General features: G+C 42.8%; 2 protein-coding genes and 1 long non-coding RNA gene across 5 annotated transcripts in view; 2 read left to right on the forward strand and 1 right to left on the reverse strand.

The window, feature by feature from the left end:
• The window catches only part of LOC110988737 (semaphorin-2A-like), a 30,194-nt gene extending 20,058 nt beyond the window's left edge, over positions 1 to 10,136 (reverse strand). For both annotated transcript variants that reach the window (XM_087136522.1, XM_087136521.1), the window contains exons 1-6: positions 9,996 to 10,136; positions 3,712 to 3,876; positions 2,666 to 2,859; positions 2,020 to 2,088; positions 794 to 889; positions 125 to 221 (exon numbers count right to left, since the gene is read on the reverse strand). In XM_087136522.1, coding sequence (XP_086992648.1) covers positions 125 to 221; positions 794 to 889; positions 2,020 to 2,088; positions 2,666 to 2,859; positions 3,712 to 3,841 — 586 coding nt within the window. In that variant the 5' untranslated portion in view covers positions 3,842 to 3,876; positions 9,996 to 10,136. The remainder of the gene's footprint in view (positions 1 to 124; positions 222 to 793; positions 890 to 2,019; positions 2,089 to 2,665; positions 2,860 to 3,711; positions 3,877 to 9,995) is intronic.
• Positions 4,494 to 5,508, forward strand: LOC110988736 (uncharacterized). The gene is made up of 2 exons (XR_002599503.2): positions 4,494 to 4,627; positions 5,007 to 5,508. It is a non-coding gene; the product is annotated as an uncharacterized LOC110988736 (long non-coding RNA).
• LOC110988729 (semaphorin-2A-like) overlaps positions 10,045 to 23,170 on the forward strand; it is a 51,143-nt gene continuing 38,017 nt past the window's right edge. Inside the window, exon 1 of one of the 2 annotated variants that reach the window (XM_087136520.1) lies at positions 10,045 to 10,184. In XM_087136520.1, the coding sequence (XP_086992646.1) occupies positions 10,114 to 10,184 (71 nt within the window). In that variant the 5' untranslated portion in view covers positions 10,045 to 10,113. Of the gene's footprint in view, positions 10,185 to 21,816; positions 21,973 to 23,170 lie in introns of those variants that run through there. The other variant, XM_022252516.2, reaches the window with a different exon arrangement.

Genomic DNA, 23,170 nt, shown 5'->3' on the forward strand with positions numbered 1-23,170 from the left:
TGAAACTTAACTTGGCTCAGACCAACCCTCGATATAAAGACGGTAACACGGACCAACAATTATGAGATGTACAAAGTCTACGGACATGAGAGTTTTCTCATTCCACAAGACGCAAGTGGCTTACCAAAGACAGCTACTGATGGATTGACATCAGGCAGTAAAGGTACTAGAACTGGTGCGAAGCCAGGCACTCTAGGACAGTCCACCAGGTCTTGGGAGCACTGAATACAAGTAGACCAACAACGTTCAACTGGATATAACTGTAGTTGGGCATGCCCAGCTGTGGCGACACACTGCAGTTGGGCCTTTACAATCGGGGCAGTGGATGCAGTCGGGACTTAACATGACAGTAAAACATAAGAGCAACCATTTTTTCTTATTTCCAATGGTCCGTTGTCCGTTTATAAGACCCAACATTTGTTTTGGTTAATAACAGATATTTCTGTTTCTACTGTGAGAGCAGTGTAATGCAGGTAAACAACGCATCAGCAAATTACAAGTTTGGGCCTCCAAAATTATACAGGGGTGACAAAATCTTTTCATTCGATGAGCCGTGGAATTCTTTGCATCCCTTTTTTATTTCTCCATTAAAAACAAAAATCAGATACAACACAGAAGTACAGATTCAGGTGCAAACAAACTATTGTTAATACAGATACATCCCTTTGGTAGATCTATCCAATGGTTCATTTTATGTTCATTTGTCTAAACTTGTTCTGCTTTCCTGTTTGCAAAACCATTGATATTTCCACACTTTGTAAATGTCACACCTGACAACAAATGGTACTCGTACCAAGTAGCACAGGCGACTTTGTGAATTGGTGCCGCAAACGTACAGGCGACCTGACCTTGTCTCCTCAGCCACACGGATGAAATTCCAACAGTCCCTCTGTGGATCAAACAATGTGATAGCATGTTGAGGAAAAATTATGTTACATGTACATTTCACAGAATGCAGCCTCCGAACCGGGTTTAACATGACGTTCATAGGCATACATGAAACTGACTATATCATCTTTAAACCACCACCACACAAAGTTTGGGAAAAAATCTTCCAGTAATTAAAAATAGGAAAAACCTGATGTGATGTTCTTTCGATAACTGAATGTGGTAGAGTCTTCAAAAGCTAAATATTTTTGACATGTATTTAAAAAATGACGCCAATCAGACCAACAGCTGAGACAATGCAGAATCAGCATTGCGCACATCAACCTATGACATTTCAGCAGTCTCGAAAGTGATGCCTGTCCCCGAGTGCATGCAAAAGGGACAGCTCTCTAGTCTACCTTTATTCAATATAACTTCAGGGGGTCATGGAGTCTTTTTTCACCATCTTCACAAGCATACAAAATAGATATTGGGGAAAAGGTTGACAGCCTGTGTACACTTTTTATGTGAAATGTGATAATTGCTATCATACTTTCTTGCAGATTTTTTTCAGGAGAAGGAATCATAAGAAAAACAGTGAATTATGTAAACTCTTCAAAATGAACGACCCCTCTAGTCCAACATAATGATGTCTAGATACCAGACCCGATGATTCTGACAAATCTATGACTCAAGACTCCCAGTGTCCGCGTGACCAAGACTGGAGGAGTCCTCCAGTTTTCCGGAAATAGCCGAAATACTCCGAAGTCGGCGTCCTGTTTATATTCGGCATGTTCGGATGATATCGTTGATATCGTTCGGCTATTCCCGGCCGGGTAGGTATCTGTTGACGTAATATTTTGATCGTTTATCAAGAGTTGTCAGGGAATCTTTGGGCAGGGAACCAGACTAAACATAATGTACTCGGATGTGGGCGATTCACAAGAGAACGTCTCTAAGAGTTTGCAACGCGTTGGCCAATCACAACGTGTGAAATTTGTCGACCCTTTCAAACGCGCAATGGGTCGACAGATTTAGCGCGTCGTGATTGGCCAACGTGTTGCAAACTCTTATTGGAGGCGCTCTGTATATTGTGAATCACCCGTATTGAGAACGCAAGTAACGTCTATTTATAGTACGGAAATGACTCACCTCAGGGTCACTGCTTCTGTGCTCACAAGTAACAATTAACGGAGGCTCTTCTGTCAAAAGTTCTGTTGTCTGCAAGGAAGCAGTCGAGACTTTTCACACGCAAGTGTCAGGAGACTGAAAACTATGTCTCCTGCGGGAAACCAAAGCGTTGCCTTTGCTAATTCGACTTTAATGTTTATTTTCATGCATATGACATGGGAAGCGACAACTTACAGACTTCAACTGCTAGAAACTAGGAAATAAAGTTGATACAAACCCCAGTCCGTGAATACATTTCAGGACTTTGATAATGAAAGTCCACTGAAGTTCCAGGTTAATTGTTCCGTGATATACCGTGATAAGATTAGTTATTTGGTAACACCGTCGCCCGCTTACAATCGACATTAGCCAGTATGAAACAGTAATAAGAGCAAGGCGGTTCATATTTCAAAAGGATCTTTGTTGACATCATCATAGCCGAGGAGATGCACAATACAGTGGTAGATAGACAACAGGCTACCAGTGATCAAACGAAACCCATTGTTACGCGCCATATTCCGCTTCAGCAACGGTGCATCTTTCTACTCGCCAAATTAAAATCTGTCATACATTTGCAGAGGGGAAAGACAGAAATTTCTGGTCTGGGGCCAGCCCAAGCACGACTTACAATGTTTGCTACCACAGTATATTGTCCATCTATCCTGTCTATGCTCAATTTTAAGAGTGTCTCGTTGCCTCCGACGTAGACCGCCTGGCCGATCTTGTTGAGTATTCGGTAGAAAGGCTGACCGGTCTGAGATCCGGGCTGGTGGAAAGTGACCACACCATCTTGCTCCTCTGAAGAGAACCTAAGAGGCAGGTCTATGTTTTCAAAAGTAGAAAAGACAAGAGTAGAAGACGATGTCACCAACCTGATATGCCAAGGCCGTCCCGAGTCCATGTCCAAAAGGTAACAACCTCATTGGCTACTTTCGACATTCACCAATAAAATTTTTTATATATGTCAGAAATGATGGCTTTTTTCCCTTGTCATATCCCAAGGAACATTTTGTAGAAAAGTAAATGCATGTTTCTCAACGATACAACAAAATGTTAAAAACCAAAATTTGGAAACCAACACCCGATCCGACTACCCACTGCTACTTATAAGTGAGGCCTGCGCAGCTAAATGGCCATGCTCTAACTATGGTGCTAATATATTATCGTATGATGCAATACAGAAAGCACACTTATAAGTAAGGCTTGTTTGAGCTTTCTGCCTTCAAATTTTTTTGACGCTGACTAGCCTCACTTATAAGTGTGTCACTGTATTGCATCATACGATAATATACTACCATCACACTTCTTGCAGGATATTTTGCTGCACAGGCCTCGCTTATAAGTAGCGGTGGGTAGTCGGATCGGGTGGCACCTAAAACCCAAACCAAAACGCAACACTTTTACACTATAGTGTGTATACTAGCGTTTTGAAATCAAAATGGAAAATTTTCCTGGGTGGGAACAAGTTTTCCCCCTGCCCTGTGGAACACAGGCCTGGCATACAACCGTCTACGATATATATCTATTGAGCACATCTGACGAGAAAGTATTAAGAAAAACTTCTTTTGGCGCTCAGATGTAAAGTGTGCAAGTTTAAAACCGTCCCACTGCACCTTTACTCCCTCGGTAAGAAGCAGGACAAAACATCGTTACCGTTGCCGACCTATACCCTACCTTTCAATGGGATGGTTGTTTGGTCGTTTTGCAGCTCTAACGCAGCCACACGGTCTTGAAATGCAGGACCAATCAACACACATAAGATTACCACTGACACCCGGAGATGGCGGAGCATTTTGACAGTCATGGATGTAAACAGGATGCGCTACAGCAAATCACACTCTATAAGTGATAAAAATTACAACACGTACGTACAAAATACAGTATAAGTAAAGCCGTTCTCATCTCATGTTATGTTTAGGGTGCAGACCACTAATTCAAGTGAGAATTTTTGACCAGCTCATTAGCATTAGAAGTGCCCCCACAGTATCTTTTGAAAAAAGGATTGTTTGGCCCCCAAAATGATGAGATTGTGTAAATCGTTGCCAGGATCAACTCCCTGGGTCTTTGAGCTTTCATATGAGAGCAGAAGGGCTAAAATCTACGATTGAAAAATGGTTCTAAGTGCCCGAGAAAGTTCAAGAGGGTTGCCACTTGAAAAATGGCTGCAATCAGACTTCGGAAAAATCACTTTTTTGGGGTGATTTTGTTTTGTGGGAATAATTAAAAATGTAATTGGTTAACCCACAAAAAATGAAAAGAAATTGAAAAATAAGTGACCCAACAAGAATTTCATTTGTATTTCAGAAATCTCAGGGATGTTGGCGTGCATGCTATTGGGCCCTGAACGGTGCTGATTTTACACTGTTTTCAATGGGGCTTGAATTAGTGGACTCGACCCTACACATTGCTTCCATTGTATTTCTTAATAGCGCCCTCCTTGGACCGGTAATCTGAGAACCATGCTTTACACTCATCCATAGACAGTGGATTTCTCACAGTGAATTTGTGCATCGTTTTCCCACATTTTCAGGGCACAAATTTTCCTCTCGCTCCTTGCTAACTGTATACAGCGCCTAGTGAAGCATTGCCTGTAAGTTGAGTCCAGTTGTTTTCCTTATCAAGTAGTTTAGAGGCCTTTATAACATTCGCTTTTCATGTCAAGTTTACCTTGTTTACACATGTATTAAACCCACATGTTGGCATGTTCTATAAGGATGCAACAACATATAACACACCAAGCGATCCATGTGTTCATGGGGATGTGTGTGGCTATTTTCTGCACTTATAGGCCTATTAATAGACATATTTAGGGCTCCATGAGCTCAATATTTACATGGACATGTACTCGTTTGACTAGTTATTAGCATGAATCTCAGTGTATTTTGAGACTAGAGACTCATACATGTGTGGTGTTTGTGTAGTAATACTGTAGTACACGTATCCATAGCTTGTGTTTTCTTGTTTACTAGGCGGTTTTACTCCATGTCAATGACATCATCATCCAGTGTGACCAAGTATTAAGACACGGGAGCTACATGTGGAGCTATTTCCTGACTCCCATTTCGTCAGTGATAGGAGTTTGGCTGGCTGCCAAATTGAGATTAGAAACATCTTAAGGAGGGCAGTACATCTCATGTGCACAAAAGTATTCCCCACGAAGATGCACTGAGGAATCTAACATTGTACATGATCGTACAAAACATGAAGAACAATAAATAGGTGTAGATTTTGATTCGTCCAGATTGATAGTTTACTTAACTCAGGTTGACCAGTTTCAGAATTTGTATTACTATTGCGGAGAACAGATTAATTGATACGTGTTCACGAATCGAAAGTTGCCTTCAATGAAATTCGAAACTGAGGTTATGTCTCGTACTGAAATATGTGTATTCGAAGGTAAGGTCCTTTCATACCTGGCAAATAATTAAAGATATAGTATATGCCATTTGCATTTGTTGTCATTTTTGAAAATTGGCCGATTTTGGAGTTTGTTATTTACTTTGTGTATCATTTCCAGTGCCTTGTGTCAATACTTCGTTCACTGCTTTGACAAGGGGAATCAGGTAAATGTTCTTTTTTGACACTCAATTCGCAGCTTGTAAAGTCTGTCTTGCAAGAAATTCATTGAACGCAGTGCCTGCCTATTGCTGCACAGGCGAGGTCGATCAGCAGATCAAAGCTGGTCCCCATGCAAGATGTGCATTTTTTTCATGTTTGTGTTCCTTTGCTGAACTTTTGAAACTACGGACGCGTATAGCTGCCAACGCGAAAAAGTAAATTATTTTATCTCATTTAAACGACATAGTTATCTTGTTTAAACGACTAAGTTATCTCGTTTAAACAACATAGATATCTCACTTAAATGATATGCATGTATATGTAGATATGTCGTTTAAATGAGTTAACTAAGTCGTTTAAATGAGATTAGAAGTCGTTTAAACGAGGCCAAAACCCCCCCCCCCAACTTTTTCGCGTTGGCAGCAACACGCTTCCGTATGAAACGCTGCCGATTCGTAGAATCAACTTCATTGCTCGGTTTGGACCATATCATTATCTTCAGGGGTGATATTGGGAAGGTGATTTTGCGTGCGAGATAAACTTTTCTTTTTCATAAAGAAATCTTTCAGTTTCAAACGAATCCAAATGAGCTCGTAGCTTATCAGGAACAGTTTATCCTTTTCTAATTAATAATGTGTTTGGGCTTACCGACAATTTATAGACTGCTCCAACTGCACGAATTTTTGTGTCCGTCTGTCAACGAATTTTGTTATACAAAGATCGTCCGGCCAGACAATCGTTAGAAACAGTTTAATTTTTTTTTCCTTTTTCTCGAAAATGACACGATTTCAAAGATTGTCTAACGCTGTTGTAAAGATAATGCGGCGGTCTTGTTTTTGAGATTGGACATGGTGTATGGATCGTAGCCCTTGCTTGAGAACGGCTGTCAAATCCATGTGCCTTTATTTGGTTTAAACATGCAGGCAAGGGTTATCACGCAGTCTATGTCCATCAGTGTATCCGACTGAATGTTATCGACTGCCGAGACCGCATGGACGCTGTTTACATTCCAAGCGAATATTTTCGTGAGAATCAGGTTTTGGGGGGTAAGCAACTCAAACTGCAATTTGGGGATCTATTCCATTTCATTTCCTTTAAGGAGCGGGTAGCAAGCCCCCGAATGCAGTCGCACCACTGAGGAAGGCCATACAAAATTACATGAACAAAAAAAAAATCGAATTTTTTTTGGGTCCCTTGAAACAAGTTTGAGCCCCCCCCAACGTTGGTTCGAAATCCGTCCTTTAGCAACTACAGCCAGAAGTCTTAAGGCACCAAGGCCTTCTGAATTTGTTTTCCAGTTTGGGGGAAATGAGGAGAGCCGACAGAACAGACTATAATGGGGGGGGGGGGGTTGGTGAAGGATGGGGATTGTGTGAGAGATGCATTGACCCGGCCATGGATATTTGAAAAGGGGGGTCCCCAAAACGGGGCAATGTTCACGATACAGATGTGCATGCATATGTATACATTCATGCAAAATCAGCCTTGCATCAAACTAGCGTATTTACTGTAGATGGGTTTTTTTTTATTGTAAACGATTTTTAAAACAAACTAGCCCACCCCGAGCAAAGATAGTTGACAAATGGGAAGAGCCACCAATGTATAGGGCTGGATAGCTCAGTTGGTAGAACACCGGTACAGTATTCCGGAGGTCGTAAGTTCAAATCCCACTCCAGTCAATTTCTTTGTTCATCTTTGTAATCAGTTTTTTTGAGTGATATTTAATACATTTTGGTTGTTGGGAAATCTGATAAAAAACTTTAATTCCCACCGGGACTTGCATACAGGATTGTGATGGGCCAATTACTGTTGACTGTTTATGTTGACCACTTTACTAATGCTATACCAGCCTACTAAATAACCAAGGCTTTCGTAGAAAAATATCAATGTAATGTGAAAGTAATAAAATTGTGTGATGTGGGTGCCAGTGCTAATACGTGTGGCGTTGAAATAGGCATTTTCCCTCGAACTTCAAGGCTACAAAATTGGATAAGCCTAAAGAATGGATCTTCTCCAACAGGAAACGGGGTAAAGAAAGAAAAGAAACAACACGCAAAAACAAAATCTAACAAACTAAAAAGAGAAAGTATCCCCTGAAGACCAAACTACTGACATCCATAACACTTCAAACCTTTTCCTACTAACTGCTTGTTCGCTAGCTCGACCAGACTGTTTTCCCCGTTCTTTTGTGCCCACGACCCCACACAATGACTCAAAAGTTGTTACGTAATTCAGCCATACTTATTATACTATATTACCAGCACACTTCTAATAGTGGCATTTATAGTTTGTTTTCGTATTATCATTTATAAGACTTCCATGAAAATGCATCAAATAAAGGAAATGGTGCGGGTTCACGATAAACAACAACTAGCCGTACAAGATCAGGAACCTGGTATAAATTAAATCATATTGTATACATTACAAAAGTTGAATTCTATTTTTTAAACAGAAAACCCGGAACAAAATGTAACAGTGGTTGGTTAAATCGGATCGGGTGCACCCCGCATCATGCAACTAACCAAAACAATTCTGCAGCTCCAGGGCAAAATTGAGCAAACCGAAACCGACTTAAGGTCGGATCGGTTTTCCAGCATTCCAATCGGATCGGGTCAGTTTTGGGTTTGCGATTATTGGATCGGTTCGGTTAAGCTATTTGCAGTGGCGTAAGTTTGTGCCGAAAATTGGGGGGGATGGGGGAAAGGTGGTGGGTGACTTGTCCGACCACGAAAACTTGAAAAGCGGGGGGGGGGGAACACCATATGACCCTTTATAGACGTCAACGTTCATGATATTGATGTACATTTACATCTGTAATATGTATTTAAAACGGTGTATTTACGGCTTTTTAGAATTGTTTTTCCTTTTTTTGAGTGATATTGAATGCCTTTTAATCGTTGGAAGTCTGAAACATTCTTTAGAATCCGCGTCAATTTTTGGGCTCACTGCAAAACGTGTGTGGGTGTGTGTGGCAGTGTTGTACGACTCGAAGTCTCGGACTCGAGTCACGTTTTTCATTGCTCTAACTCTCACACTGGATAATAACCACGATAACTCGGACTCGAGCTTGGTGACTCGCGACTCGGGTCATGTATTTTCATTAAACATATTAACTGTATATATACGCCGTCAAAAATTAATATGTATGCATCCGTGCTATCACTGGTTTGCATGCAGGAAGCGTCGCGATGCACATTTTACTGTGCGGCGGTAATCAGACTGGAAGCATAGTCTGCTTACCGCTGCACAGTTTACAAGCAAGTACGGATGTACATAATCATTCAACCTCAAAGTCTCCAGAACCATGTCGCGAAAATAAACACTTTTAGCGAACAGAAGTGTCAAAACAAAACAAATAGCACACAATGAACTGACTACTTTGATCAAGGGTGTTCCTCCATGGTTTGATACACTTAGAATAATTGGCTGAACATGTTGGTTCATGACTTGTGACTCGGACTCGAGGCTTGAGATTCGCAACTTGGACTCGAGGCTTGAGACTCGGGACTGGGACTCAACATTGGTGATTTGACTACAACACTGGTGTACTATTAGTGTGGGGGGGGTGTGATTCAATAGCCCCCTTCCGCACCTAATGGTGGAATATACCCCCATCCCCCAGGAGTTACGCCCATGGCTATCTGAATAAAAACTCAAAATACACCGAAAAAGCATAGCAGTTCCAATATGGGGCATTATTAATGCAAAATTACAATGCTCGGTATTAATAAGAGGTGTGATATTTAAGTTCTTCCTTGGCGTCTTAATTTGCACACTCGATTCGGGACTGTAGCAAAAGATTTTGCACGATGTTTTTGTTTCCAAAAGAAATCACGTAACACGGATAAATATAGGCTCACTGAAAGCAGACAAATCACACAGGAAAGTGTTCTCTTGTCGGAGCCACATCATCCTTTTTTCGGGTCGGTTCAGTTTCGGTCAGTTCGGGTCGGTTTTAATTTCTGTTGGGCACGACTGGATCGGGTCGGATTTGGAGAATTATTTCATACCGGTTGGGTCGCGATTCGGTTTACAACGTGTACTCTACCGATACACAACATTACATGGTAATTGTGACGCAAACTTGATACACTTCACTTAAGCCTAATAAAGCAATTCTACCGTGGTGGCTTTGGACATACATGTACTACCGAAACGATTCGTAGGTCTATCCAGTCAAAATGATGTCCCCAACTCGTGGCGTCCGACTGAATAATGGAAATTGAACTCTCTTGTTATAGGCTTAGGAATGAAACTTACTAATCATAAAGACAAAATCCAACCTGAATTCATTTGGTCTACCAATACTAATAGTTTGTGCGTGACGTTCAAGTATTCGTAGCCCATACCACGTCAGTTCGTGGTGATACAGTGTTCAGACTTGTTGACCCTTGACTTACCGCTTAAATGCCAACCAGATGCAACTCTGCCGGTTTATGTGTAGACTCGGGCTGGGGTGTACCCTGTCTTATAGCTCGGTGAGTGTACGCATTCTTGTACAATATTCTTCCATAGAACATGGAGGAAAAGAGCAACTCGAGATCAGGACTCTGCAATACCTATATTTGGGTGATTACACAAAATCACAGGTAAGCGAAGCAGCAGATGAACCATTCCGACGGGGACTAGTTCGGGGGTCACACTGAGGCAGTGTCTTCGACTGTATAGCAGAGATCAGTGATAGGCCCACTAGTCGTGTATAATAACACCACTGCCGTTGGGGACTGTATATACACGTAGCTTAAATGTACATGTACAGTACAGTACATACAGTGCAATGTTACCACGAGCAAAGTACTGTGGCACCCTTCTGGTGTGTCTAGCGTCTACGGAAGTGTATTTAGGACATGCAAAAATATTTTTCCCGGGTGGTCTAGTCGCCTAAATCTGGATTTTTTTCAAGTTGTGTCATAATCCAGGCGACGTATTAATGTGCAGATTAGTAGGGGGCGCATGTAACTGATTTAAGTTATCGTCGTTAATGTTTGTTCAACTGAGTGCCTCCTCTGAATTTTCAAAGTGTAATTTTCAAATCGTTTTTCTCCATTTTTGAGTATTTTTGCTACTTTTCCGCAACTTTTGATGAAGTTGAATATTGAAGCTATAGGTGTGTTGCTCTTACAAAAGATGTATGGACAACCTAACGTGTTATTTTAGGGCAGTGCACTAGAGTGGTGGAACTTGCGCATATTCACAAGTTGAACAAATTTATTTTGAATCCGTCGAAGTTGGCTGTAGTCCTACGTCTCTTGACGTCAAACGTGATTCGCTCTTCCGTTCTCCGGCACTCTGCCAACTCCCTAGTCAGATTGACCCCTAATCTGTGTCCCTCTCGGCCAGAACATTTTCCGAGTCAAAAATGATCCCCTTCACCAAAAGAGCGGAGGGGGGCGTCGGAATCCGCCTCCTCGACATTTTTCCCGGTATCTACTCCGTACAGTTTCATCCGGAGTTGAGCATGTACTATGTATAGGTTTTAAAGTAACGCTTAACGGTCATTTTGACTCCAAATTTGTGAAAATTGAACGTTTTGTTCTTGCGCAGCGCGCGTTCTTCTGAGACGCGTCGGCCAAAAATGTACTTTTCCCGCTGCAGTGCTCAATGCACACGGGCTGGCACGTGTAGACTTGAACTTCATTATGACCATAACTATGGAGCGTCAAAAGTGGAAAACCCCATTTTCTCATTTTCTGCTAGTAGATTTTCGCGATTTTGGACTTTGCGTATAGCATTTCCAAAAAACGCAATTTTCTGCTAGCAGAAACTTTACTTTTACAACTCTCGTGGCGTGTCAAAACGTCAAATTCCCACTGGCAAAATTACCGTCATGCTCCAAAAGTGTACAAACGCATTTTCTCATTTTCTGCTTATAGATGTTCGGGTTTTTTGAAGTTGTACCATTCCTTTTCAAAAAAAAAAAATTTGCTAGCAGAAGTTTAGATTTTACTTTGACGACGGCGGGGTGGTCCAAAAGGGGACAAGTAGAAACTTGACAGGACACTTTTCTCCCTACGTTTAAATGGAACGGTCTTAGGAACTTGAGATTGGCATTACCGGACCCAGAAAAAGTTTTATAATGTGGACAACAGTTGGGAAGCGGCCGCCAGAGTGACAGTCCTTTGTACATGAAGTACCGCAAACTTGCGTCGCCAGCCTATTGTATTGACCCGCCGTCCATCTACGGGCATCAGGTGTCATTTGGACATTCCCTTGCTGTGATTGGCCTTTTTCATGTAACTTGTATTTCCATCTCTATATAGCCGATTTTGTGGAAAAGATCGGGCCTTTTTTACGTCAAGGATGTGAATTTTATGGCAATTTAGAGGGGATTACTATTCTAATGGAAATTTTTGAAAATAGTATGTCCAAGATTGACAAAAATTATGGACTGTTTATGGTGGAAGTTACTCGGAGTGGCAAAAGTGAACAACTAATTTTCTGATCTTCAGATATAAGATTTGTTATACAATCCACCATCCATGTATTTTACAGTACATGCATATGATGACTGCTCTGGGCCGTCACTTTCAAGTTTGTGTTTTCATTGCGTTAATATCTCTTCACGTTGACACTTTGAATCATTTGTCTTAATAGTGGTGACCGAGGCCTCCACTATAACTGCCCACTTGTATTTGATGACTCGAACAAAGATTTGAACGATAAATATTAAATTAAATCTTTGGTGTCATATCAGTGACCGGCTGGTGTACTGGCTGAAAGAAGTTATTTTCGTAGTGGCTATCCTTTTTGTGATTGGAATATTGGCTGACTACGTGTTTTGGAATTTGTGTGATGTCAAAATAAATTCAGCAAGTTCAAGTTCCATTTTAATGTTTCCCATTTTACTTTCTCTGTTTTCCCCTTTTGGAAAATCTATGTTTCACTTAATTAACAGCACTTAGCTTCTTCTCTTGACATGACTTTTTTAATTCCAACCTTTTATCGTTCCACAGCAAATTTAACTGTACTGCTGGACATGGATACCATGGTTTATTACAGCTAGCATCGTTTAGGGGACATATCACCATGCGCTCATTTATTTAAAATGGAAATTCCCGACGGCAAGCCGCCATCGTCATTCTAATTACACGGTGCACTGGGAAGTCGGAAGTTTGCAGTATAACATAAAGGACTATCAGGCTTTGGACGGCCCCTTTCGTATTTGCAAGTTTCTCAATGGGAATCGTCCACATTTTTTTCCGAGCTGCGACGCCATCCGTCAGGCCGTTGACCCTCTACCGTTAATGTTGGATGCCGATCTTCCTAAGACCGTTCTTTTCTGAGCGAAGGGAACACTGCAGTCGTTTCAGTTTTCAACCTCTCCACTTTTGGACCACCCTGTCGTCGTCAAAGTACTATCTAAATTTCTACTAGCAGAAAATTGGGTTTAAGAAAAGGGGTGGTGCAAAATAAAAAAAAACACAAAATCTACCGGCAGAAAATGAGTAAATTGGGTTGTCCTGTTTTGAGCATCAAATAAACTTTGCTATTGGGAATTTGAAGTTTCTAGTTGTCCATTTTTGAAGCACCACGAGAGTTGTTAAAATAAAATCCAAATTTTTGCTAGCGGAAAATTGCGTCCAAAATCCAAAATCCCGAAAATCTACTAGCAGAAAATAAGAAAATGGGGTTGTCCACTTTTGACGCTCCATACCATATTAACAACATACGTCTCACTTGCGGAGTTCGGGCGGCTTGCTCTTGCGTGCTCACAAACAGCTCGATTTGTTGTTCGTGGGTCACCCGCTCACAAACGCCGGGAGCTACATCGCTGGAAGTAAGTGGCAAGCAACATGCAACATGGAGGCGTCCACTGATTCTTCGAGGGCTTAAACAACTTGGCTAATTCCTTTCTATTTACATTTCTGTGTCATGGAGAATATTTCGCAAAAATTCACGTTGTCTGCGGTTTTTGTAAGCCGATTCGCTAATTTGCGGGTGCTCAAAATTCAAAATTTCACGACTTTTCCCGTGTGTTCCTGGAAAAATAATAATAAACAATAATAGGAGCATTTCAAAAACATCAAGAACAGGCCGCCCGAACTTAACCACAACGTTCAAACTTCACGTTTTTGATGATGATAAGGATGAGGATTTTTATGTGAATGCACGGTTTCAACAACATTGAGCCATGATTGAGCAAGGCATAGTCGAGTTCTCTGGGAGGCAGAATCTCCCAGCTGTGAGATGGGCCAAAATAACTCTTTGAGGTGTCTGGTCCATTTTGACCCTTTCTGTTCTGACGTGAGAAGATCGTCGTTTGAACAAAAAAGAGCTAGAATCAACGGGAGTCAGGTTGGCGTAGTGCTTCTTTCCTCGCCTTTCTCCGGGGGGACCTGAGTTTGAGTCTGGCTGGGTGCACATGTGGATTGAGTTTTCAGTCCTTACATGAGTCCGTGGGCCTGTTTTCCCCGAAGCATTTATCCAGGGTTTTCCACCCACCTCTAAAACTGAACACTTCTTCACTGTCTTCTTCGCTCATTATCAACCTACAATTGGCGCTATAAATGCGCCGTTGGATGATGACTACAACAGATATAACTAAATAAAAAGAAATGCACAGGTCATCGGTGAAAATGTCAACCCAGCAGGCCCCCACAGAAGGCTGGAAAACACATCTGGCATCCATTCGAGGAGCTTGGGACCAGGGACTCGCATAGCAGCAATCCATCAGCCCATACTGCGTTCGAGTTTCAACCTTCTAAGTTCCAAGAATTTTTCTTCGAATTACTTTTGTGCGTGCCTGTACTCGTCCTGATGTATAAAGACTATATGGAATCTTTTGTGAACCGAAACGACCACTTTTTTCAACAAAAATTGACAAAGCATTTGTGGACAAGTGAGGGCGATTATACAATTGTCCAAAATATTTTGCTATTTGAAAACATCTCTGAGCAAAGGTTGCTGACTTGCTTGTTTTCATATACATACACAACAAAAAATTGAAGAAAGGAAATTAAATCTACAATGGGAGGGTTTAAAAACTCTAGAAATTCTTTGTGCACACATCGATGCAGCATTGAAGTTCAGTGCCTTAAATAACATCATAGTTTTGCTCATGAATATGCAAATTGCATCAACATAAAACAAGAAAAACTCTAAAATATTTTAAATCAGGTTAGCTGAAACCCAAAGGTGCAGTTTAAAGGGTTTTTAGTACAATGTAGTAAAATATTTCTATTGCATTATTGATCATTTTATTCTATTATTTGATTCTAAGAACTGAACATTTCAGAACTGGTGGACACAATTCTGGAATGATTCCAGAAACTGCCCGCGGTTATTTTACGACTAGAGTAAAAGCAAGCATCGCGGTCCAATCCAGCGACTGTCCAAGTAGTCTCTGCAGCACGCCCTCTTGCATTGTAAAAGTAGTGTTAGTAAGCATCGACAGACAGTGAGACTTGAACGCCGCCCTCTGTTGATTTACCTTGTTAGAAGTTAACAGCCTCACGGTGTTAATCAATAGCGCCCTCAATATTTTGTACATCTAATCACCAGCCAGTCATTCCGTCAAATGTGATTATTTTGCCAAATTTCACACTTCATTTTCCCACCTAAATTTCTCCAAATCCCAAGATTAACTCTGACTCCCAAACCAGCCTACTTAACTGCAAATTGTCCCAGACCAACCCCCGTGCGTGAATCTTAAAAGTAAGTGAGATCGTTCCTTTATAATTTGGAGGATTTTAGGGGCCCTTTTTGTCTCCAGGAGAATCAAAGTTATCCATAATAACTTAAGTGTAAGTTACAGTGTAGTTTTGCATCGTGTTTACTCAGTTCATGTTTGTATTTTACTCTATTTACTTCTGCTCACACATAACTATTAAGGCCACATGCCCGTGTCAGTTGACTTTCAGAAATTATTCCTGTTCTCATATTTTGTAGAACCACGAGACACGGGACACGGGTGACAATTTCACGGGTCACGGGCTACCAGAGTTTTTTCCAGTTTACATGGGCTGTGCAGTTAGGCCTACTATAGCTATCACGGGTCACTTGGTTTCCATGGTTACCACATTCCCACTTGGGTCACCACTGCACCAAACGACCTTTATGTGAACTGAACCTTGCAGATCCCTAGTTAATAAAACATTCCAATTCGGAGTTGAGAACCAAGCGCCATATTTCCTTGCCCGTTTTTTCATGGTCCCTTGAGCCGGATTGAACCAGCGACCTATGGATCTGCATCCAACCATGCCCACACCTCCTGACCCAGAACTTCCATCTGCCTGTGGAAATGGCCTTGGTTCTCCATCCCACCATCATCGTTCCCCCCATCTGCGAGGTCACACCACTCAAACCGTTCAACCAGATCCAACCGTTCCAACTACATGCATTCACAACTGAGTGATTCTCAGGTGGCCCGAATTAATGCTATGAGAAAGCGCTCCAAGGTCAACGAACTCCGGAGACAGATTGAGGAGGATGAGGTCTATGACAGGCAACTCAAGGAGCGAGACGAGCGTGCCAGACCAGCCTGACTACAGTTCGAAGAACGAACTAGGCTAGCTCGTTTGGAGGTGGAAGAAATCAAGAGACAAGCCGTGCAAGAGCGTGAAGCACTCACTGCACGCCTTTCCGTGGAACAACGACTCCGTCATGCTGAGCAAGAACTGCATGATGCTGAAATGGTGTTAGGCTTTATGCAAGAAGGAGACACAACATCCCATGATACCAGTGAGTTACATGTGCCTTCTACCCAGCCAGTTGCTGATCCTGCTCTATCATTGAGTACCAGTTCTCTGGCTTCAGCCGATGGAGCAATCGCCTTTCTAGCCCTGTCCCAACCAAAGGATGGTTTACCTGACTGCCTACGTAGCAATTCCACTGCTGATCAGTAAACCACTACTCCCCATATCCAAGCTGCAGCAGTCGCCAATGCCCAGGCAACTGACCATCCATGTCAAGTCACCAGTACATGCCAGAAACCAGTATTACCCCCCATCAGCCTGCCACTGCAACTGAACTCTGAGCCTGTCTCCACCATGAATGTGTCGCCTTCACCCGTTGCCATGACAACACCATGTTTCACCGCCTCAGCCAACATCTTACCCCAGACTGTGCCTGGGGGAATATCACACAGTCTATTCCTTCAGCTCCGATCATGAATTGTCCTGCCTCAGTGCCATATCCCTACAACCTCAGTAGTCATGTGACTCGTCACCTTCCAGTGACCATACATTCCCCAGAAATGAGGCAAACAAATCCTCTTTTTCCCCATACTTGGCCACAACAGTGTGCCCTTCCACCAACTACCATGCATGAGTGCTGCCGCACCAAACCTCACTGACCTTCTAGTGGCCTCATCCCTTGGTGTGCCGAAGCCTATTCTCCCCAGATTCTCCAGTAGGAAGGAGAGAGAGTTTGCCTTGCCAAAGATAGCACTGCAGAACCTTATTAATAACCACCCCCATCCCAGTGAGCAATATAAATGCCAGTTAGATGGTAAGGCACTTAAACTGGCACAGTCCTTCATGCATAACAGTCAGCCATACACCACTGCTTTAGCTGCATTGCCTGACAAATATGGTCAACCACGACAACTAGTCCAGTCAAAAATTGCCACCATCATGATGACTCCCCCCATCAAAGCTGCCGATACGGAGACCTTCTGCCTCGATGTCCAGTCTCTTGTGAGCCTGCTCCAAGCACTGGAAGGTCAGCCTGGAGTTGAACTTCGGTGCGGCTCACACGTGGACAAACTACTCAGTAAGCTCTCTCCCAGTCTCTGCACCAACTTCATTGAATACTGCATCAAGTCTGGCATCCTGAAGCCAAACTCGGGTGAAACCTACACCCTCCCCCAGTTTGCCGTCTGGCTGAAGTTAAAGTCACAGTCCAAGATGTTGGCCAAACGAGCTGTCACCGGCCACATTCCAGACCAGGCTGGTACCAAGAGAGATTGCCCACCGTTAAAGCCTTTTGTGATGGAGGAGACCAATTTTTAAATGGATTGGAGAAATTCAAGACACACAGCACCGAGGACATGATGAAGTGGATCCAAGAAAACAAGCGATGCTGGAAGTGTTGTCGCAAACATGCCGCCGAAGCTTGTACCCTCAAGAAACCATGCCACCAGTGTAATCAGCTTCATTTGACTGTTCTGCACGACATAGCCCAGACGGCCACCAGCGTGTACTGGGTGAAACCTACGCCAACCACTCAGCCAGTTTACATCAATGAACCTAGACGTCCCTGCGGCATTATGCTCAAGATAGTGAGAGTCATTCTCCATAGCCCAGATTCCAGCATAGACTGTTGTGCACTCCTAGATGACGGATCAGAGCGAACCATGCTCCGACGAGAGACCGCTCAACACCTCAACCAACAAGGTCAACCAGAAACCATGCGTCTGAGAACCATCAGAGACGACATCGTATGCCAGGGCCAGTCAGTTTCCCTATCCTTATCACCCTATGATGAGCCAGGTTCCAGATTCTCCCTTCATGGCATCTTCACTGCTGCCAACCTGTGTCTCTCCGAATACACCTACGATGTGAAGACCCTCCTGTAATCCTCATTGGTTCCGACCATGTGGACTTGATCACTCCCACAAACCCTGTCAGGTTTGGCCCTCAGAGAGCACTGGTAGCTGTTCTAACGAAGTTGGGTTGGACACTCCAGGGGCCAGCCGGCATCTTAGAGCGGGGATCTGGAGAGCATAAATGCTACAGAGTCTCATCAAAAATAGACTTAACTGATCTGATGAAACATGTGGAGAGACTGTGGCAAGTGGACACCCTACCACATGTGAATGAGAAACATGCGGTTCGATCCAAGCAAGACCAACGGGCCCTGAAGTTGCTCGAAGACGAAACCACCTGCGTGATGGAAGGAGAGATTCAGCGTTACATTACCAAGGAAGCTGTCCTTCCAACTCTACGGAGAACAGAAAGACACCTTGAAACCCGACCGCAGCTAGCTGCAAAGCACAACGAGCTGGACCAAAAGATGGTAGATGGTGGCTACGCCAAGGTTTTCTCACCGGAGTAAGTTGCCAAATCCAAAGAATCCTGGTACATCCCTCATCACCTCGTTGAGCACAATGGGAAGTACCGTCTGGTGTTCAACTGTTCCTACCAGTACCGGAAACAGGTACTCAACCAACACCTTATGCCAGGCCCACAACTCAGCGCATCGCTCATTGCTGTACTGTTGCGTTTCCGCCAACATGAAGTCGCTGCATCAGGTAACATCAAAGCAATGTTCCACCAAGTTAAGCTTCGACCAGATGAGAGGTGTCTCTTTCGATTCCTATGGCGTAAATTGAAGTTTGACAGAGAGCCCAACACCTTTGAGTGGCAAGTACTCCCATTTGGAGCTACTTGCAGTCCATGCTGCGCCACCTGTGCTTTACGCAAGCATGCCTTCGATCACAAAGAAGAGTTTCCTGCAGTTGCAGCTACCATAGACTAGTCCTTCTACGTTGACAATTGCCTGGTCAGCGTCCCGGAGGAAAGTGAAGCCAAGTCCCTTGTCCATGCTACTCGAGACCTACTTGCTAGGGGTGGATTCGAGATACGACAGTGGGCAAGCAACTTGCCCAGTGTTGTGGCCGACCTACCAGAAGAGGCCCGCTCCGATGGATGTGATCTGTGGCTGTCTTTCGGCGAGACTGATACCACTGAACCCATGCTTGGTCTCAAGTGGGACTGTAGCTCTGACGACTTGCAATACCTGCTCAGAAAAGTTGAATACGAGTCTATCAGCATGAGGAATATCTACAAAACTTTGGCTAGTCAGTATGACCCCATTGGCTACCTTTCTGTCGTGACTTTTTATTTTGGTGACTGGTAATCGTCATCGGTTTCATTACGATGTCCTCTGTCGTATGACACAATGAAATCAACATTTCCGTCACAGATGATTGAGCACGAAATGGTTTAATGAACCAAGTCAGAAATGTCTTGGCGCAAAAAAGCTGTTTTGATATTGAATTCGTACTGTCCAGAGACGGATTTTGGTCAGAATTATGTAATGTTTGCTAGAATCTCCCAAATGCATGTTAACCATTTAAAAGCGATGAAAACAAGGGCAGAAGTTTGCGTTGAAAGAAATGGGAGCATGCTGAAGGACACTGGGGTAAGGCTGCTGCAAGTATAAGCCCCTATCCGTGGTTGTCTTTAAATACGGGCGTTTCACAAGAGTGCGCCTCCAAGAGTTTGCAACGCGTTGGCCAATCACAATGCGCGAAATCTGTCGACCCAATGCGCGTTTGGAAATGCTCGATAAAGTTCGCGCGTTGTGATTGGCTAACACGTTGCAAACTCTTGGAGGCGCACTATTGTGCATCGCCTGTATAGAGCCTGAAAGTTGACCCCTGACGGCGCGCTTCCGGAACCCTTGGATAGGAAAAATAACGGGCGAAGATTTTAGAATTTGTAACATTTTTCTTTCAGTTTCTTCTTAAAAAAATCCAACTTGGAAAAAGGGCTTTGGAAAATATTTGCTAGTATATCAATTTATAGAAACTGAACAATTACCTGACCTAACAGAGAAATATCTTGCAAAAAATTGGCCAATCACTTCCGAAAATCTAAAATCCATGAAGATCAGTGCAATACGGCAGTGTCGTACGCAGATGAATATTTATGGTTTGAGATTTTATGGTAGTCTGTGGGTAGAAACCAAAATAAAAACCGACCAAAATATTTTGCATAATTTGATAATTTATAAAGTGATAAACACAAAGCAATATTCTACTTTTACGGAAGGTTCTAATATTTTATCTAACCTTTGCTGAAAACAACTGCGTGGTGTCATCTCAACGGAATCTGGAACCCATCGACTGCAGGTAGGCAAATCTTTGCAAGGTTGTACAATCTCGTTTTCAAGAAAGCACGGCGAGTGCAAACAAACGTGCATGATCATGGAAACCTAGGTACGATGTCGTCGGATGTGAAATAAAATTCGTTTTTTACCAATCTCCAGGTGACTTTTCCAAAATATTACTTGAGGAAGACAGAGGTAAAATTCCAAAATGAGTGTTTCATGGGGTGGTTTCAGTAAGGAATTATTTTTCCAAGAATTATCGAACGTGATAGGACGGCCTAATGTAACATCCCCATAGGCAGACCGCGCGAGGGTTCCGGAAGCTCGCTGCGTGACCTTTTACTTTTAGGCTCTATTGATGATTTTGGGAGACAGTGTGCCTGAATGCTTTGCTCTATGCAAACCTATGATGCATCTGGTGCAAAGCTATTTCTGACAAGGTCCATTAAACCAATCACTCAGTGCTAAGTTATGTGATGTGGATTTCTTGGTGTTATATACGAAAGAAGTCATCACATTGAAACAAAATATTTACCATTGACGAAAATAATTAGTCACATTCAAGAAACTGGTTAATCCCAGTTTCCTTTTTAAGAGACCCTGTAATGTTGTCCCGCTTGTTTTCTCTTTCCTGTATCTGGTTGGGGAAGCAATGCGTATTTTCTGTGCTTTTTTCGCTTTTCACCAGTCACCATTTTTTTCTTTCGTATGTATTTACTGCTAATGATGGTAACGAATCTTTATATGGAGTTTACTGTTCGTTTAGATATATGATCGGAAGAGGTAGATTCCAATTTTTGTTGGGTGTTGAATTCCATACCTGCCCGACACCCTCTTAATTTTGTTTCTCCAAAGAGTTCCGTTAGGATGTCAATGTTGTCATCCATACCTTTTCTTTTTGGTTGGATAGTGGAGATCGATAAATCGTCGACCATACCAAGCCATCTTTTACATGCCTGTGCCGTTTGTACGCAGTGATGGTGAACCAAGATATTCATTTCTGCTATACTATTCAAACTCTAGTTTTTGAAAAGGGTCCGTTTTAACGCTGAAAGTCTTACTTGTCGGTAGTAGGACAAAACAAAGACAAGCGGGATCTCTTTCATACTAGTTTTTTTTTTAATTCAACCGTCTCATCAAAATCTACTGAGTGTGTACATGTACGGTGATATCTCGCTATTTCTATTGTAGTTAATTCCCCAAATACTGACCAATGGTGGGTTGAATCTCAAGAAAGCTGTGCAATGTATCAGGGTTTTTGGCAACTACTCGAGTGTCCAGTTTCCATTCTATTTGGTAGTCGTAGTGGGGGGGGGCGACCCCTATTCTCGCCAGACAGCTGTTGTGTTAAAGCCGGAAAAGGCTAGCGCAAGTACAGGCGAGGCAGCCGCCGTCATGCGTTGAGGCCAAGGAAACAGGCGATTTAACCAATTGCCGCCGCAAGAGGGCGTGAACACGGAAGTGCTGTCTTACATGGATGCAGAGGCGACCAGACGAAGTTTCCGTTGTGCGTGGAACAGGCGTACATGTACATTAAATTTCTTTAATCTCTGGAGTCAGACCTTAAGGTTTTGTATCATCAACTACAAAGTTTTATACAAAGTAAGTACGTATTTTAGTTTTAAGTTCGTTTCATCATATGAGATTAAAATTGCTTGTTTTGGACATGTTAAACTTTTCCCTGCCATTACGGGAGGCCTCCATATCTGTACATTGCGCGTACTGCCGACCCTAGGGGTCCAGTCCACTAATTCAAGCCCCATTGAAAACAGTGTAAAATCAGCACCGTTCAGGGCCCAATAGCATGCACGCCAACATCCCTGAGATTTCTGAAACACAAATGAAATTCTTGTCTGGTCACTTATCTTTCAATTTCTTTTCAATTTTTTGTGGGTTAACCAATTACATTTTTAATTATTCCCACAAAACAAAATCACCCCCCAAAAAGTGATTTTTCCGAAGTCTGATTGCAGCCATTTTTCAAGTGGCAACCCTCAACTTTCTCGGGCACTTAGGACCATTTTTCAACCATAGTTTTCAGCCGTTCTGCCCTCATATGAAAGCTCAAAGACCCAGGGAGTTGATCCTGGCGACGATTTACACAATCTCACCATTTTGGGGGCCAAACAATCTCTTTTTTCAAAAGATACTCTGGGGGCACTTTTAATGCTAATGAGCTGGTCAGAAATTCTCACTTGAATTAGTGGTCTGCACCCTTTATATACACCCATTTTTCAGTTTTTCACACCAAACAACACTGAATGGTTGAGAATGCATCAAAAACCTCAATTCCAGAGAAAAAATGAAAAAAAATTGTCTAATGGCTGTATATGGAGAGAAAATGCTCAAGGTCAGCCTATAGCAAATGTGCACAAACTACTGCAGACTGCCTATATACACTAACTAGTGCAAATACAATGTGCAGTAAGCAGCTGAAAATTACACTTTTCACATGAGCAGCTTCAACTACCTGTTGCTACAAATAATGGGGAGGGTTACCCAGGCTAGACACTGCCAACTGTAGCGGCCAAGTGCACGAAAGACGTAAAACTTTGGCCATGCTTTGACATGAAAGCTCACCCTAGATATTACTCCAGTTGACAGGCTCCAGCCCAAGAGTTGAAAACCTGAGCCCAAAATAGGGCACTTCCAACACAAGAGTGGAACAAATCACCATGCAGAGTGTCTCGATAAATTTGAGTCACCTGTGCATATCCAGGGCTTGGCCAGTCGGTGCCCAGGCTGTGCTTGACCATCTAAAATTGAATCGGACCCCCCCCCACAGTTGGCCTCTGTTAGG

The sequence above is a fragment of the Acanthaster planci genome, linkage group LG05, assembly GCF_054643075.1.
Source record: "Acanthaster planci isolate LZ-2023a linkage group LG05, COTS_SCS, whole genome shotgun sequence".
NCBI lineage: Eukaryota > Metazoa > Echinodermata > Asteroidea > Valvatida > Acanthasteridae > Acanthaster > Acanthaster planci.